This window comes from Eriocheir sinensis, chromosome 45, assembly GCF_024679095.1.
Source record: "Eriocheir sinensis breed Jianghai 21 chromosome 45, ASM2467909v1, whole genome shotgun sequence".
Lineage (NCBI taxonomy): Eukaryota > Metazoa > Arthropoda > Malacostraca > Decapoda > Varunidae > Eriocheir > Eriocheir sinensis.
The window spans coordinates 3,021,320-3,039,917 of NC_066553.1; the positions used below are offsets into that span (position 1 = coordinate 3,021,320).

Below are 18,598 nucleotides of genomic sequence, written 5' to 3' on the forward strand. Positions count from 1 at the left end.
TACAACGTTGGTGAAGAAAAATTTGGTGCAGTCTGAATTTACTTGTCTACATCTGAGTTTTACGCCATTGTTCCTCGTGCGCAAAGTGTCATCGATCAGAAACAATGTTGATCTGTCTATATTCGTGAAACCATTAAGTATTTTAAAACATTCGATCAGTTTTCCTCGGAGGCGACGTTTCTCAAGAGAGAACATGTTAAGGGTAGAAAGCCTTTCTTCGTAGGATTTGTTGCGCAAGGAAGGGATCATTTTCGTTGCCCGACGCTGAACACCTTCTAATTTAGCTATATCCTTTGCATGGTGGGGAGACCAAAACTGTACCGCATATTCCAAGTGGGGTCTGACTAAACTGTTGCAGAGCGGGAGTATTACATCTTTATTCTTGAATAAAAAGTTTCTTTTAATGGAGAGAGGGGGGGGGGGGGGGAGATTCCACCCTCTTGCAAGAGGGAGCACGGGCCTTTGCCATAGGTGGCCCGTAGCAGGGAGCCGACAGACCGACTCTATCGGCGATCGAAATCTAGCCGACCATAGAGAGAGGGGTGGATGTAGGCTAAACGGGTAGGCAGAGGGGGAGGGAGAAGGGGTGGTACAGTAGGTGGTGGGGACTGGGGCAGTGGTGCTATACATACACAGATAAACAGGAAGGGCGGGAAGGGAAATGGAGAGAGGGAATAGGGTGAGGGCAAAGGATGAAGAGAGGGTGTGGGTCGAAAGAAGGAAGAAAGGAGAAGAGAGGGAGAGACATAATGACACACACAGAGACAGACAGAGAGAACGTCGAAGAAATGAGGGGGTAGGTAGGAGACAGAATGACAGACAGACAGACAAAGAGAGGGGCAGATAGACAAAGAAGGATAGTAGTATGGTAGTATCATAAGTACTACTCACCACTATCAATAAAATATGCCTTCTACTATCACAGTCAAAATACTTGTCACCATTATTATTAATATTACTATCACCAGCATCACCAGATCAGCAATTCAGCATCATCAATTTTTTTCATAATTATTTCCCTGTTACTGCTATATGATCGTCATCATTATTTTTTTTGACATTACCATCTTGCTATTACTTTCACCATCATTACTTTACTGTACTACTAGACTACTACTTTCCTATCAGCACAAGCCTACACCTACAGCGATTAACTTTCCAACAAATTAGCCTATTACTATGACACTGGTGCACCATCACCACTAATCACTATTACATAATTTCATCATGACATCATCCAATGAACTATCATCACCATCTCAGCTACTACAGTCATCATATCATTCATCAGGGAACAGATTACTGTACAATATGTCTTTCTTACCTTTACAATAGAAAGTCAAGAGGAGGACTTTGCCGTATGACGGTCTAGGAAGCCATGAAATATGTCCCAGTCCACCAAACAGGAAACAGTGGACGCGTCTGATTCTCGTATAATACGTAGGTTGTCCAGTAAGGGTTGCCATACTTCATCATATACAGTATTTACATATTTGCCACCATAGCAGTAAAAACAAGGATTATCAGAATTTTAGTATGACTTACTTTTTTCGCAATTACAATTAAATTACAATTACTTTATAATGTAATTAATTATAATTACAATTACTTCATTAAGTTCTACATCCAATTACAATTACAATTACATACCTCAATGTAATTAATTACATTTCAATTAAATTACAATTACAATTACTCCAACCCTGGTTGCGAGTGCAGTAAGTATTCAAGCGAGGTTCTAAGTAACGACCTTGGAGGAAGAATGGAAGGAGAGAGCATGACGTCACAGAAGTGAGGCAGTCTGGGCCTTGGCTTCGCTCCGACCCCTCCCTAAAATCCATCCGTGGAGGTAGAATTGCGCATTGTTAATTCGTGATTGCGTGAAGATCGACTTTATTTTCAGTGATGTATTTGAATGTTTGTGTATAGGTACAAAAAAAAAAAAACTCATCAACCTAGTTAACATTAAAAAACTATTCACCACACTCGCCCCCCTCGTAAGATTAAAATACAGACATGGAAAATATATATGTTAAGCCTATCTGGGATTTTCTAATGTTGGTAGAATGCCTATATAGGTAGGCTACTTAAGGATCCAAATTCTTTAGACCACCTCCTAATCTCACCTGTGCCATGACTTCATATAGGGCCACACTTTCCTCTACCAAGAACAAATACCTCGTTGTAATGACTGTTGAATACTCTAGCTAACTTCCCCTTTGTCTTACCATGTCCTGATAAAAAAAATGTATGTTCAAAGTGTCATATATCTCGTATTGTTCCCTAGATATTCTCTATTTTGTCCATCTTCGGTTCACTCAGACAAGGAACCCAGGACCCAGGTCATGCCTCGTTCAATCTGTGTCAGGGTGTTGTTGTGACTCACTCCACTCCCTATCACCATCAAACCAATGAACAATGTGAAAGATCGGTAAATTTTGCAAAAATATGCGGTTTGTTCTCAGATTCCTCAAACTTCATGAAAGACTAGTTTATTTTCCTAGGAGGTCTGCTAATGGATAATGGATACTCATTAACATCGTGGCTTACTCTGTCCTGCCTGGGGGTAGGGATGGCATGTTCCTCCCTTCTCCCTTGTTGTTTACCTGCAACAATAAACTATCAATCAATCAATCCTCAATCGTGTATGTCTTGCTGCAGTCCCACACCCCGTCAGATCCTCTGGTGGAAACGGATGTCTGCTGGGTCTGCTATCCCTCACTGCCGTAGCCTACCTATAGCCCCGGATGGGAGGAAAGCTACGTACCGTTTCCACAAGACATAATTAGCTCAAAGAACTCTATATTCGCGGAGATCGACCGGCGTGGAGAACTCGGGGTGTCGGATAGGGCCTTCACCTGCCACACTTATTCCGGGGGAGATCCCTCGAGCTAGTGGTCAAGAACAACCGTCCCTTGAGCTGCAGCGGGGCGGTCCACCCTCCGGGCCTCCGTCAGTGCCACTCGCGTCTGTCCGCCACTCTGCATGATGATATAGTCAGGGCCCGTGAGAGGGGGGTGAAGCTGGTATCTTTACACCAGGGCCCGGTCTCAAAGGGGGCCAGTCAAATTCTAAAATCCTGATCCCCCCAGCTGGATGGGCTCACTTCGCTCGCCAAATGGTAGGGGCCCAATGACACTCATAGTACCAGCCTACCAGGGCCCAGTGATGGCTCTCCCTGGCCCTGGATATAGTCACCTCAACTCTTCAATTTTCTGGAGTACTCAGGCGTTCTACCAGGATAAGGAAAGTCCTGGATAGGCTTGACACATATAATATCGATGTATATTCTTAAGAAGTGGAGTGTGGTGAATAGTTTTCATGTAAACTAGGTTGTAATAGGTCTCCATGGGTCACATGTGTTGCCTATCTCGAAGCTTCGATACATAGCTAGCTTAGGTTTTTTTTCACGGTCAGTTAATTGGCTCCAGCTGCTCCCTTTGTACTTATACACCTTGGGTTTATTGCTGAGTAAAGCCTTAAGAAGGTTAAAGGAGTTTTTCTTTTACCTTTACCTCTCCTTGCCAGTGGAAAATCCCGCAAGATTTTTTGATAGCTCGATTCCAAGTTTGTCGTCGAGCCGTCACAAAATAGCCTGTTTTTCGGCCCTTTTGCCGCGATTTGGACACGTCCTAGTTTTTTGCTTATAACTTTTTTTTGTTTATTTAGTGTTTTCCAATTTTTTTCTGACTACTATTCTGTATTAATAGTATAGCTTTCATTTGCCACCAAGCACACCTTCCTAGCTTCAGTAGTTTTTGCTCGAGCTTGACCAGAAAAATTCATATATCTGCATAAAAATTCATATATGAACACTTCAATATGTTGACTATCTTGTGTTAAAAGCATTTTAAGATATTTATATAAAAAGTTACTAATTTTTATATAATCATTTCACTATATAAATCAACCGATATGAAGCGCCTTATCATACATGTTATTTATTTTATTTAGTATTCAACCCTATTTCTTCCTATTTATGACTAATACATTTGATTTGCTTTCTTTTGATACCAAATATGTATGTATATATGTCCAATGTCTTCTCCATGTTACTTTTCTCTTCACCAGTTATTGTAAATGTGCTAATTTGTTTTCTATTCCTTTCATCTCTGACACCTGATTTTTTCAATCAAGGGTTGGATACAAGGCAAACAGTAACCAGCTACAAAAAAAGGCTCCCCTCAAGGCCTGACTCTGGGCTCCATAAGCACCTCCTTCACACAGTCACGGCAATATTTTAGAGACATATAGGTATTAAAAAAAAAATAATAATAATAATAAAAAAAAAAAATAATAATAATAATAAATAAATAAAAAAAAAATAATAATAATAAATAAATAAATAAATAAAGAAATAAAGAAATAAATAAAGAAAGAAAAAGCATTCCCACATTTAATTTCTTGAGATTTAAGGAGTAACTAAAAAGAAACTTTCCCCATTTCATTTACAATATATTATTTATGTTTCTTAAGAACTGGAAAATTGACGAGCCATTACAACAAGAGCTCAAGTGGTACACATGTCAATCATACTGCACCTCAACTGGATATCATGTACAGTATACAACACCTTTCCGTGAACAATCCATGCTTCAACATCTTCCAAATTTTGTAGTTCAATAGTTTAAATACATTCCACCAAAAGTTTAATACATTCCGTGGGAAGATTTAAAGCCACAGATCTTGGGAACTGATGAGGTCCACTAATGAGACTCCAATTACTACATTTTCACACCTATTGACTTTGGTCTTGACAATACTAAGCCAAATTGATCTTCCACTTCGCATCCCTGCACAGTCAAACACTGCCGTGAAATAGTGTGGCATCATTCAAATTTCATTCTTTGGCGAGACACCTGGCTGTTTCTCTTTACATAACTAAACATAACCTGCTCATCAATATTAAAAAAAACTATTTGAAACTATTTTTTCCTAAACTGCTGGGACATATTCTATTCACATTTGCTATGCCCAAACTATCAATATAAATAGCAACTTAATTAATACAACTTATCAGTAGATGTGTGTACTGAGGAATATTTCATGTAATTTTGTGATCCTTTGAAAACCTGAACATGTCTTGCAACACGAGATATTGTGACAAGACAGACCACCAAGGCAAAGAGCAACAAACTATATTCGATGATGCACTTTGTGGTCAGTGATGGTGGTTCTTATACTATTTTGAATTGTGGTCAATAGATTTCCAAAAAAAAAAATTCCCACGGTGATCCCAACTTCATCTCTAAGCAAAAAAATCAGCTTTGAAAGTCTTTGATCACAGCAAAAATGTAATAAAACTTTTTAATGGCTTCAAATTTTGGTAATCAACAAGATAACACTGTAGCTCTAGAGGCTGCAGTGATCCAATATATTCAGAGTACTATTGGAATATGATTTAAAATAATTTGTGATAATAATAGTTAACTGGCACAAGGACATCAAGAAAGTATTTGTGATTCAGACAGAAATCCACATCATGTTTTCAGGAAGATAGTACCACGCTTTCAATGTAAATAAAATCATGCACAAATTTATTCCATCTGCTTGGTTTTCTGGCCTATGATTCTTTACTTCCATACCTAATTTTTATTTAATTTCTTAGAAGTATGACATGAGTCCATATTCTAATTCTAACTGGCCAGACATAATAACAAAACAAAGGTATTAAATTTTCACACACTTTACTCCATAAGAAATTGATATCAAAAGACATGGAGGAAAAATGATAAACAATAGTTATGAATCCTATGCAATATAAATATTGTTGCATGGTATAAATCTGACATTTCAGTTGATAAATAATATTGCCATTCTCAAGGGCCTGGACAACAATGGAAGTAACGGAAGAGCAAATTATAAATAGCTTTTTTACAACTTGCCTCTTCCCACACATTAAATGACTCCATGATAGCAGAAAAAAGGGAAGAATATGAAAATGAAATAGAATAACAATAAGAAAAACAAAAAATAAATTGTCCATTAGAGACATATTCAACTGGTAAGCTTACAAAAATTCTACAAAATATTTCTCTGCAGGGAATATGCAGTGTCAGTATTTACAGAATCAGATGGAACAGAATAATTCCCTTCCCCTGTGTTGTAAAGTAATCACATAATGACACCTGCAATGGCGTTAATTTTGCACAAACATCCTATCTGAATCCTAAATGTCTCACACACTGTAGCCTAGAGGTACGGTACATAAACACTTCCTCCTCAAGGAGTAAAAAGCTGAGATGACAATGAATTCAGGAGAGTAATGACAAATAGTTGAAACTATACAATAAACAGTAATGACTAAACAAGGCACAAGCTAAACATTTAATTGCTTTGACACCACTCAAATAGGTACAAAAGTGGTCTGCATTATGATCATAGCAAATTCTTCAATATAAATTTGTGACTTTCATCACAAATGCTTAGCAATCTTGTTATGACCTACTGCCTTAATGGATATCAAAAGTGCTACAAGATATTTTGTGTTTTCAGTCTGGTGAGAGGCAATATTCAGCCACTCTCAAAATAAGATTAACTCCAACATGAACTGAACTGGCGATAAAAATAATGCAATAAAGTAAAAAATAATAAAACAAAATAAATCAAGAGAAGAAATTATCTGCATATTAATCACAGTATGAAATATTGTTAGATCACTTGTATCAAAAAATGTTGAGCAAAGTTAATCTGTTATTGCCTTTCACCAACTCAAATACCTTGAAGCATTAAAAAAAATTATTGGGAGCTGATTTCAGAAGACAGCGTTGTGTGCTCAGGGGCGGATGGTGGCCGGTATGGAGGTGGTGAAGGTGGGGGTCTCCAGCTCTTCGTGCTTCTTCATTCTGGTGCCCTGGGGGAAGGAAAAGTATTAGTCTCTATTTGTCTAGTACTCTCTCGAGTTTCGCGCTCAATCCTAAATTCTTACCATCCCAACTTTCGCTTTGGTTTGACATGTACGGGTCACGTCTACCTATCGTCGCCGTCACGCGCGATTCCTTAAGACGGTGTCACACTGGCCGTTTTCCTCCAACCATTGGGGCTATTGGCAACCAAGGTTGCACAGAGATGCGCACTAATGGCCTACGAACTAATAATATAATTGTCAACGATGCCTTCAGATTCACAATGCTTTGGTTTCGTCATAGTTAGAAGCCGCTGATTGGATGAGCGCTGTTGATGATGTCATCGGACTCGGCCAATCACAAGCGTGTATTCAGAACTGTCAGCCAATCGCAAGGCAGCCAGCTGCCTTCAGCTGCAACTTCAAAACAACCCGTTTTCTCTTCACATTTTCTTCCTTTTTACACGGTACGTATTTTGAGATAACAAGGGAGTAAAGTGGGAAAAAAAGTCAGCTTCTCCACGGGCCGGAACAAGTAAACGCTTTTTCAGTGTTTTCAATACCTTGAGTTTCGCGATCCGCGAGTTTAGCGCTATACCTGCGGAAAGAAGCAAGAGCAAAACTCGGGAGGGTACTGTATATTCATATCAATTTCTAGCTACCTTCAGTCCAGGGCAGCCCTTCCCATATCCTTACTTCTTTCAGTGGACAGATCCTCCACTATTAGAAAAGAATAAATGAGCATCAATTAAGTATGTTGCTGTTCAAAGAGATACTCTGCACAAAAGTACTGCATTTCAGAATAGAACAAATAATGGAGCAAGAAATTAGTGAGGATTTAATTTCACACAGTAACATTACACACCTGCTGCTGCTTGTAGTGATTGATGATGTCCTGGTCGGCTGGGCAGGACTGTGTGAAGGCGTCAAGGTGGTACATGTGGAACATGTATCGCCACAAGTGCTCCAGCTCCTCAGGGATCTCAAAGTCGGCAAAATATTTCCCTGAAAATGAATTACTTAGTAGTACCAAGGCATAGAGACACACCTTGCACTTGTTATATATTCATCCTGGTGTTGACTTTTAGATTGTAACAAATATCAGAAGATTTGTCATTTTCTTTGACAAATTGCACGTTGTTTTGTTTTGGAATTGTCAACTTTTTTATGTTCTTATTCTTTACAGCTCCCCAACCTCAGCCACAATGTTAATCCATTCCTTTTTTAATTCTTTGCAGACCACCAAAACTTTCAGGATAGTAACTGATGTACAAACAACCAGTCACTGAAACTGCAACACATCTACTCTTCATTATTTTCCTCTGGCATGTGACTGACACCCTCTCTTCATGCTGTACTCTGCATTATTCTCAAGAAGTTTCATAAATTTACCGGCTTCCTCCTGGCTGTTTACCATTCTGCTGCCTTTATCAGACACAATAATTATAAGCCTGATGCACCACTACTGAATTTCACTCTCAACTCCCTCCACAATACACTTCATTATAAATTCTTTCACAATACACTTATAAATTCTTTCACAATACACTTATAAATTCTTTCACATATGCCATGTAATTAATTCCACAATTATACGGCAGAAAGAATACTTAACCCGGTAGCAGTGACGGGCCAAATTTGTGGCTTTACCATATAGCAGCAACGGGCCAAGTTTGTGCCATGATATAAACCCCCCAAAATAGATGATACATAATCTGTTCACAAATGCTTTGATATATATTATGAAATGGTTTGTGTGAGGGGTGATTTTTTCTCATTTTTCTCGCTTGGAGGGACCATTAAGAAACATGATCCCCGCTGCTACCAGGTTAAACTAGTTTCTTTGTAAGGCTCCACAAAATAATGACTAGAAACCTTACCGGCCACTCTGATGTGCTGCAGCTTGGGCATGAGCTCACAGTCAAAGCAGCACATTGTGTCCCCGGTGAGGAACCTTGTCCCTCTCTCTCCAAGGTGATCATTGATTTTGCGGAGGTAGTTCAACAGGATGTTCTTAGAGTTGTCATCACGCTTAAGAAGCATAAGCTTGAATTTCTGGAAATGAAAGTAAAACACTGTTAGACAAAACACAAACCTTACATAAATGATGAAGTCCATCCTGTTTGTAATGTCAGAACACAATACAAAGATTTCTTGACAAGTTTGGAAGACGGTATTTAAAGCATTTGTTCACTACCTGTAAGGAGTCTGATGTGATATATTATTAACATCATCAAAGGATTTCAAAATAACAAACTGACTCACTAAATAAAAAAGTTTAACACTTACACTGTACACATTTTCTGTCCTCTGTGCGACGTCCTTATCTTGAACAAAGAGGTTGTGGCCACCCGGGATGTTCTTCATGATGTGTCTCTCAATCTTGTCATTCTCCAAAACTGCCAAGCCATTGTCAATCAGGATGGGAGGAGGAGTGGCCTCAAAATTTGACCTGTCAGAAAAAATACAATCATGATCAGTGATCCTGCAACAGGTGAAGATGATTTGCCAAGAATTTGCAGAACGAAATGTTGGTGGCAAATCAGGCATAGATGTCTTCATCAATGGGGAAGGAAAACCAGGAAACATGAATAATAATAATTTACTGACACAATGTGAAGAACTAAATATGTAGGTACTTCCTTGTAAAAGAAAGTAGAGATGCCATCTAACCTTACTGCAAAAATGGTTCAGGGGAGCAATAGCCATAAATAAAAAAGAAAATTACCCAATACTAACAATAGGGAGGGATAACATGGACATGAGACTGACCCCTGTATATCCATGTAATGAAATCAGATGTCAACTAAGCAAAGGCAGACAGACAGACAGACATCGTGTGCATCAAAAAAAGTCGTGTGGCAAAAACAATTACAGTTTTAAAGAATAACATTATACAATACTTTTAGAAGACTGGACATAATGAGCTTGATATAAGCCTTGTAGAACTCAACTAGTTAAGAACATGCACACACACACACACACATTCCTCCTCATTTATTAAACAATCTTTTCTCTGCAGCTTTATAATATTTCTCAATCATCACCAACCTCTGGACCTACAATGATCCACTTTATTGCATGCAGTAAATAAAACCGTTAACAAGGTACCTGAAATCTGGCGGCGGCTTGAGCATGTCCACTGTGGTGACCTTGAGGGAGATGGTCTTGAGCTCGGCCAGCAGGTACAGGTCCATGAAGTACTCCTGGCAGAACAGACAAGCACCTTTCCGTCGCCCATCGATGGTGGAGGCCTGGAGGAAGAAAGGATGACAATGAGTACCTACTGACGGGCTAGCGCAGGTGAAATTATAAGGAAGAATTAAGACAACATATTTAGTGGATATTGGGACACAATCTGTAATCCCTCATCTGTAGTTCCTCCTGCCTACGACTTGAACTCTTTCAAGAGGAGGGTATCGGGACACCTCTCCTCCCGAAATTGACTTCTGTTTTTGGCCACTCAACTCTATTTAGGAGCAGAAAGTAGCGGGCTTTTTTTTTCATTATTGTTTTTTTTTTTTTTTTTTTACGCCCTTGCACTGTCTCCTCTGCTGTACACACACACACACACACACACACACACACACAAAAATAAATAAATAAATAAATAAAATAAAAGAAGTTCACCTTAGTAGTACATCCTTCACCCAGTGCTGAAGCTCATAAAAAATGGTTTAGATGCATTCAGTGAACTAAAATGATGGTATCTGTAGACTGTAACTTACTTAACTGCCTTAAACTAAGATGTCACGGCCCACAAGCCTTATCTTGCCACATACTTACCACGCTAAGCTAAGCATGCGAGATATGATGAGCAGAACACAGCGCTGTCAGTCATACAGTAAGACTCCCAGACAGACTACTGATCCCTAAATTATCAGTTTATCAGACATTTTGATCCCTGCTAGCTGCTGAATTTACCAATGAACTAAACTTCATTATGACGAGTAAATCTCTTCCCTGTTAATGAATGTTCCTGTTGACGTTAAGAGAAGACGATCAGAAAATTTGTTAACCATGCCTGCCCCCACTGACAAAAATCACTTGTGAACGAACAAAACGATGTAAACGTTGAGTGGTACCAACACCCCGCCATCCACCCGGGGGTCTCACACGAGCTTGTCAACGTCCATTAATTTATTGATGAGAAAATAAAACATACAACTTCTATAAGCCCTACGACACACAAGGAAACAGCACGATTTTCACTAACAAACACAATTGACCTATATTACGGCCACTCCTCTAACTCTTTATAGGAACAGTGAGTAGCGGGCTTTTTTCACATTTGTTACCGTTTTTTATGCCTGTAAAAAAAAAAATAAATAAATAAAATAAATAAATAAACGTCTGGTGATGGAGGGAACGGTGTTGACGGTGAAGCGGTGACAAGTGTTATCACCAGACATCCTGTTGGTGCCGCTCCTTACTCCTCTCCTCTCCAACTGCACAAGCAACGAAGTCTACAACAAGCAGCCAAAAAATACAGTTCCCTTCGCTTCTCACAGACGATTGATTTTTTATTACCACCAACAAGAAAAAGAATATACAACCGTGTTATGTATTTACTTTATACTTCCACCGAAACAGCTAGCTAGTAGTATCTTGTTTTCTTTGTTCCTCTTCCTGAGGAGCATACGAAATAATAATCTTTAAGAAAAGCAGTCTTTGTGTGTGTGTGTGTGTGTGTGTGTGTGTGTGTGTGTGTGTGTGTGTGTGTGTGTGTGTGTGTGTGTGTGTGTGTGTGTGTAAAAAGACTCAACATTTCGGTCCACACAAGAGCTGTTCCAGGGTTGAGTTGGGGATGAAGTCACAAAAGTGTTGTCTTCTCAGAATGACACACACGTGTGTGTGTGTGTGTGTGTGTGTGTGTGTGTGTGCAGCAAACTACATCCGTGGGCGTGCCTCCATGCGGGGTGGCAGCACAGCGCTTGGGGCCAGGCGGTGAACAAGTCCCTTCATGGAGTCATGTTCAGCACAAGTGCATACAAGGCATTGCTTGTAAAAATACTTAAAACGCCTCAGCCGCCGCTTGGGCTGCCCCGCCGAGACATCCGGCGCCGGCCCGGGGCGCGGCGGCCCCTTCCCCCTTCCCGGCCTGTCGCCACAGGCCACCTCCCCACCCAGCGCCATATACGTTTCACTCCCAGTCCTCAGGCCTTGAAAGATTACGTGGACCCAGCTGCCTATTCTCTCTCTCTCTCTCTCTCTCTCTCTCTCTCTCTCTCTCTCTCTCTCTCTCTCTCTCAGATGGGCGGAGGAGCAGGTGCGGCAGGGCAGCAGGGCCACCGGGGAGTCGCCGTGAAGGTCACCCTGGCCGGAGAAACACTTGTCTGCGGCACACTTGGGACGAAGCTGGAACGCGGCCAACCCGCCGCCCTGGACCACCCATGGCCGAGGCTTGGGTCACGCCCACGAGACGGGCCGCCCTGCCAGCCGAGTGCCGACCCGCCGCCACCCTGGGTCGCGAACCTTGACCGTGTGGCCCGCTGCTCACCCTGAGCTGGGGTGTCGCTGTGCCTGCACCACCAAGCAACAGATCATGCACCACGAAGCTACTCCACCAAAACAAATGACAGTAAGTTCATGTTCTCTGTTTATGCGTGTATACACACACACACACACACACACACACACACACACTGCGAAACAATGTTGGTGAGAACGGCGGCAGGAGGTGCCGCTGAGGGAACACTGCTGGTCCCGGTCTTACGCAACACCTGGGAATGCTGACCTGCTCGCCGATGCCGCCGCCCGACACAGCCAAGCATGCAGGGCCGCCGCGGCCGCTCGGCATTCTTGTTTGCAGCACGTCGGCGAACGATGTCTTGCTAAATAAACAGTCAGGACGGTGTTCAAAGACGTTCCTGATTTTAGTTACTACTTCCATGCTACATCTGCCACCACCAGCCCCCAGATGGTCCTCATTCTTCCCCACAGCGACTGCCGGGCTACCATCCGCAAAGATTGCATGGCTACCTTTATGCGAGGCTGGAATCTTCAGCTACTGTCACGGTGGGCTACAGATGAGGCTCGCATTGACTCGTCCGTGCCATACCTTTCATTCACTGACTCAGGCACTCACACGCACCTCAGCATTCCAGTATGGTAACCGGGTCTTGCGTGGCTGTGGTTTGATTTCAGAGTGTGTGTGTGTGTGTGTGTGTGTGTGTGTGTGAGTGTATGAGTGAGTGAGTGAGTGAGTGAGTGAGTGTGTGTGTGTGTGAGTGTGTGTGTGTGTGTGTGTGTGTGTGTGTTTCCATTCAGGTTCATTGCAGGAGTAAACTCACTGTATTGGCAATAGCTACTGGCATATTTCACATCATGGCAGCATTACCACCACAAAAAGTTTACTCCAGCAGCAACGATCCCCGGTAAAACCCTCCACGCCTTCAGTGTGTCCACCCCAGGCCTCTCTCTCTCTCTCTCTCTCTCTCTCTCTCTGGGTCTTCACGCCTCGACTTACCACTACCGTTATTTTCCTCCATAAACAAGACTATAACAAGATCACCAGAACAAACAAACTAATCTACATAGCATAACAGTCTCTCTCTCTCTCTCTTTCTCTCTCTTTTCGTATCCTTAGCCTGATGGAGTCGCGCCGAGTTACCTAGTATACTACGGGTTACTCCACGCCACGCTGCCCTCACGACCTTAGCTATCAGGTGCGACGAACGACGGGTTTGTTAACAGAAAATTGCCGAACTGAACCAGCACGAAGATCATTACGGTGACTGCTTCCACACACCAAAGTGACGCTTGCTGAGTTAACAGAAGTGAAAAGGGAAGGGAAGTGAAGAAAGAGGAGGGAAAGGAAAGGAAGAAGGGGAAGATAAGGAAAGGGAAGGGAAAGGAGGAGGGAGTAGGGTAGGGAAAGAAAGGGAAAGGAGAGGGTGAAGATAAAAGAAGGGAAGGGAAAGGAAGAGAAGGGATAGGAGAAGAAAGAGGGGGGGAAAGGAGAGGACGAGAAGGGAAGGAAAAAGGGTAAGGAAAGAAGGAATGTGTGTGTGTGTGTGTGTGTGTGTGTGTGTGTGTAATGAAGAGCAACGAAGCATGGCCGGCGCGTTCCGACCTTCCGTTTCACAGGCACGGGACACACTCGAGTTGACTGAACGCGTGATGGACTCAGGCTCAGGCTCATCTGCGTGAAGACAATTGTCACGTGAATGATGCAGTTCTCATGACGCTAATGTTGCGCGAAATCTCTCTCCAGTGGCAGTGACGCGGCAGACGCATCGACGGTAATGGAACAGAGCAGAGACTACGGTTGGTAATGTTAGACGCTTCCAACCCTCACACCAACTAACTTCAAAGGCAGAAATGGATATCACTTATGTTCTAATGCCTGTTTTTTTTAGGTTCATGGTATAGAAGAAAGGTTAAACTACCACCAGGGAAGAAAAAAAAACTTCTGGAAATGCGTGAGTCCTACGAAAGCTTTGTCAACTTATATATAACAAGACCGAGAATGAAAGAATAAATTAATAAAGCCTAAGACGAGAGGAATTCAGCAAGGAAATGTACACGGAAAAAAAAAAAAAAAATTGCAAGGACGAAAAATACACTAAAGAACACACACACACACACACACACACATACGACGAATTTCCACAAAAGGAATTAAGACGTGTATATTTAATTAAGGAAGGTTGACGTGAACGAAGGAAGGAAGGAAAAGGGACGATAAATTTTGGATATACAAACAAAAGAAGGGAGAAAGGGAGACAGGAGGAGGATGGATGACGGTGCAAGGAAGAGGAGGAGGAGGAGGAAAACATGAAAAGTGAAAGTATGACCCAGACGACTTTTGTTTGTCCGAATTCAGCCACATGTTAAAATGAATAATGAGAGAGAGAGAGAGAGAGAGAGAGAGAGAGAGAGAGAGAGAGAGAGAGAGAGAGAAAGGCTTACCGTTTCTTATAACCCCTTCAACCTCCCCCTGTACACACACACACACACACACACACACACTCACACACACTAATAACCAACCGCATTCCACACATTCCACCAGGCACTCTCACCCCGAAAAAAAAAAAAAAAAAAAAACTGGACCACCACCAACGCATGATATATTTCTTTTCACAAACATTTTTACTGAGAGAGAGAGAGAGAGAGAGAGAGAGAGAGAGAGAGAGAGAGAGAGAGAGACTTGGACGCTGTGCCACATAATATCAGAGGAAAGGGGAGGAACAGAGAGGAAGGAGGCGGCGAGGGGTGATTGTGTGTGTGTGTGTGGGGGGGGCGGGGGGGGGGTAGAAGAGGGAGGGAATTCATCACATCTATAAATAATACTACAAGCCCTATAAACAAACATCCGATCCTTCTATTTGTTAGCAATGAGATGTTCGGAAGTTTATGTGTTGGAAGTTAGGCTCACATACCTATATAACACAAACAGGTGTAGATAGATGGATAGATAGAAAGATACGTGCAGTTTACTGACAACATCTACATACAACATAAGGAAGTATAAGAGGTATGTACGAACGCAAACATCAGCATTTACGAAACTTATCCAAATACCTACAGAAGTTCTTATCAATTAATGGAACTAAACAAGGAATATCAAACATCCACACACACACACACACACACACACACACGAACACACACACACATGATCATTCCCTTCCGTCACCTGTGAAGTATTGGAATGTTATGTGTGTGTGTGTGTGTGTGTGTGTGTGTAGGTGTGTGTAGGTGTGGGTAACTGAGTGGCTTTCTATCACAGTCATGCCATGCCATATACGGTAACCACACACACACACACACACACACACACACACACGGCTCTTCCCTCCGTCAGCAGCGTGGTATTGGGATGACGTGTGTGTAGATGCCAAGCGATTGCAGGCGATAACACTCGTCTTATCTGCGTGGCGAGGCGGTGCGGGAGGAGTGGGTACTTTAGGGGAAACGATGTCCACACGAGTACAAGGAAAGTGAGAGGGATAAGGGACTCTGTGTGTGTGTGTGTGTGTGTGTGTGTGTTTCCCATCATAGGACGAGACGTGAATCAACAAGTCTAACCTCAAAACCCTCTTCTGCGTCTTTTTTGGGGTTATCCCGGCGGGAGTCTGGGTCGGCCGGATTGGTGTTCTCAGACGCTTCCAACCCTCACATCAACAATTTCCACATGCCGAAGAGGAGTTTAATCGGGTCCTTATGAGTGTTTTTATATGTGCATGGTACAGAAGAAGGGTCACACTACCACCAGGGTCATAAAACTACCCCTGGAAATGCCCCAAACTCCTATGAAAGCCTTGTCAAATAGGTGATCTTGGTTTGAGAATGTGGTCCATGGTTGGTGAGGAGAGAAGAGGCGAGGTGGTGGAGAGCCTGCTGACCTGGTGAGTGACGTGTGTGTGTGTGTGTGTGTGTGTGTGTGTGTGTGTGTGTTTAATCTCACCCGCAACACCTGGTAGATAACATGATAGGAGCTTTGGCCGCGCACTTATATACGTGTGTGTGTGTGTGTGTGTGTGTGTGTGTGTGTGTGTGTGTGTGTGTGTGTGTGTGTAGGTCTGGCCACATGCAGCAAAAGTGAGTCACTGATAATTAGTCCACTACCGGTAATTTAAATAGCCACATATTGGTAACCTGTGTGTGTGTGTGTGTGTGTGTGTGTGTGTGTGTGTGTGTGTTTGTGTGTGTATAGGCTCACCGCGGTATCGTCTTACACAATGGCGCCACATATCCACACAATGCTCACTATAAACACACACACACACACACACACACACACACACACACCTCGATAACAAACTATATCACCAAATCAGGACGATAAAAGTGAAACAAACCAACCAACTTCAGATCCTCTTTTACTTCTTCTTTTTCTTCAACTTTTCCTTCTCCTTCTTCTTCTTCAACTTTTCCTTCTTCTTTTTCTTCAACTTTTCCTTCTCCTTCTTCTTCTTCAACTTTTCCTTCTCCTTCTTTTCAACTTTTCCTTCTTCTTCTTTTTCAACTTTTCCTTCTCCTTCTTTTTATTTTTACTTCTTCTCCTTTACCTTTTTTTGTCTTTTCCTTCTTCATCTTCTAACTATACTTTTCCTTTATCATCTCTTTCAACTTTTCCTTCTTATTATTATTACACTTTTCCTCCTCCTTCTCCTTCTTCTTCTTCTTCTGTTTGTTCTTGATTATTTCTTCTTTTCCTATATTTACTTGCTCCTTCGGTTCGGCCCTGGTCATTAGTGCTTGGCTTCCTGCTTCCTGTGATAGTGGTTCGCCCGTCTCTCTTCCGATGGTGAAATCCGATAAGGAAAATTACTCAATAATGACGACCATCTCCAAGGTATAACTCGACCACTATGGAGGGCAATACGTGTTGTTTGGAATGCACCTTTGAGTATGATCCTAGAAATGTGGGGTTTTAGGCTGTTTTTTTATGTTTGTTTTTGTTTTATGCTGCCAAGTCGAAAACCCGTATTATGTATTTAAAATCTTGAGACGATCTGAGCTGTAAATGGACGAGGGTCTTTAATAAGGGGTCTAAGTTTTGATTTTTTGTTTGTTTGTTTTTTTCCTGCTGCATTATGTATTTAAAATCTTGGGACGATCTAAGCTGTAAATGGACGAGGGTCTTTTAAGGGGTCTAAGTTTTGATTTTTTTTTTACAGCAAAGGAGACAGCACAAGGGCACAAAAAAAGGAAAACAATAAAAAAAAAAAGCCCGCTACTCGCTGCTCCTGTAAAGAGTCCGAAGAGGCGGCCGAAAGAGCAGTCAGTTACGTGAGATAGGATAAATTCATGGTAAGAAAGCCGGGTAGACGTAGGAATGGATTTAAATCGGATAAATTCAGAATCAACAAGAACACAGGCAAGAATTAGTCTATCAACAGAGAGGTAATTGAGTGAAATAGGTTTGCCAGTCATGTTGTGAGTGCCAATACGATAGACACATTCAAAAATAGATTAGATAAATGCATGGATAGTGATGTTAGGTGGGGGTTGGTTTACATGGGGCTGCTATGTATTGCCCTACCGGCCTCTTGCAGACTCCTTATGTTCTTATACACACCACCACTACCACCACCGCCAGGCGTAAGAGGAAGGCAGCAAGGGGACCAATAACCAGTGACCTCTTTCGGCCACCTCTTTTGATTCTTTTTATAGGAGCAGCGTAAGAGGAGGTCAACAGGAGGGCCAGTAAACACCAGCCATCTCCAGTGTATGCAAATTCTCACAACAACAGCGCTGCCCATCCACACACACACACACACACACACACACACACACAGATGAAGAAAAAAATGCTGAAAGGCCGCATCTGCATACCTGTCCAACTTCAACCCTTCCTGTGGGGCGCTGATGGCAAACGGTGTAGATTTTTAACGAGGCTGGTAGAATCTGTCTGTCAGTGTGGGTCTCTCTCTCTCTCTCTCTCTCTCTCTCTCTCTCTCTCTCTCTCTCATTTTCCTTCTTTCTCTTTCTCTTTCTCATATCTTAACACGTTCTTTGTCAATATACTTTTTTCTGGTTGTTTTTGTTGCTAATATTTGCTATACTTTCCCTTCTCTCTCTCTCTCTCTCTCTCTCTCATCCACCCACCCGTCCACCCTCGGGAACACATTTGCATTTCATCTTCGTCAAGGCCACTCGCTGTCTCATCAATAACCGGCGTCTAGGGAGGGAGGCAACACGCTACCCCCAGACCCAAGACCCTCCTGATACCCTTACTGTGGCTGCTGCTGCTGGTGCTACTGTTGGCCATGTAATATTAAAGGGAAAGGACAGTCCGCC

At 42.2% G+C, this 18,598-nt stretch overlaps 2 protein-coding genes across 4 annotated transcripts in view; both read right to left on the bottom strand.

Moving 5' to 3' along the window:
- LOC126980879 (recQ-like DNA helicase Blm) overlaps window positions 1–1,482 on the bottom strand; it is a 28,992-nt gene extending 27,510 nt beyond the window's left edge. For both annotated transcript variants that reach the window (XM_050831230.1, XM_050831227.1), the window contains exon 1: window positions 1,325–1,482. The gene's annotated coding sequence lies outside the window, so the exon portion shown is untranslated. The remainder of the gene's footprint in view (window positions 1–1,324) is intronic.
- A 2,960-nt stretch (window positions 1,483–4,442) lies between these two features.
- The window catches only part of LOC126980881 (chloride intracellular channel exc-4-like), a 62,221-nt gene continuing 48,065 nt past the window's right edge, over window positions 4,443–18,598 (bottom strand). Inside the window, exons 2-7 of one of the 2 annotated variants that reach the window (XM_050831242.1) lie at window positions 9,956–10,098; window positions 9,134–9,296; window positions 8,725–8,899; window positions 7,710–7,849; window positions 7,541–7,564; window positions 4,443–6,853 (exon numbers count right to left, since the gene is read on the bottom strand). In XM_050831242.1, coding sequence (XP_050687199.1) covers window positions 6,776–6,853; window positions 7,541–7,564; window positions 7,710–7,849; window positions 8,725–8,899; window positions 9,134–9,296; window positions 9,956–10,098 — 723 coding nt within the window. In that variant the 3' untranslated portion in view covers window positions 4,443–6,775. The remainder of the gene's footprint in view (window positions 6,854–7,540; window positions 7,565–7,709; window positions 7,850–8,724; window positions 8,900–9,133; window positions 9,297–9,955; window positions 10,099–18,598) is intronic. The other variant, XM_050831244.1, reaches the window with a different exon arrangement.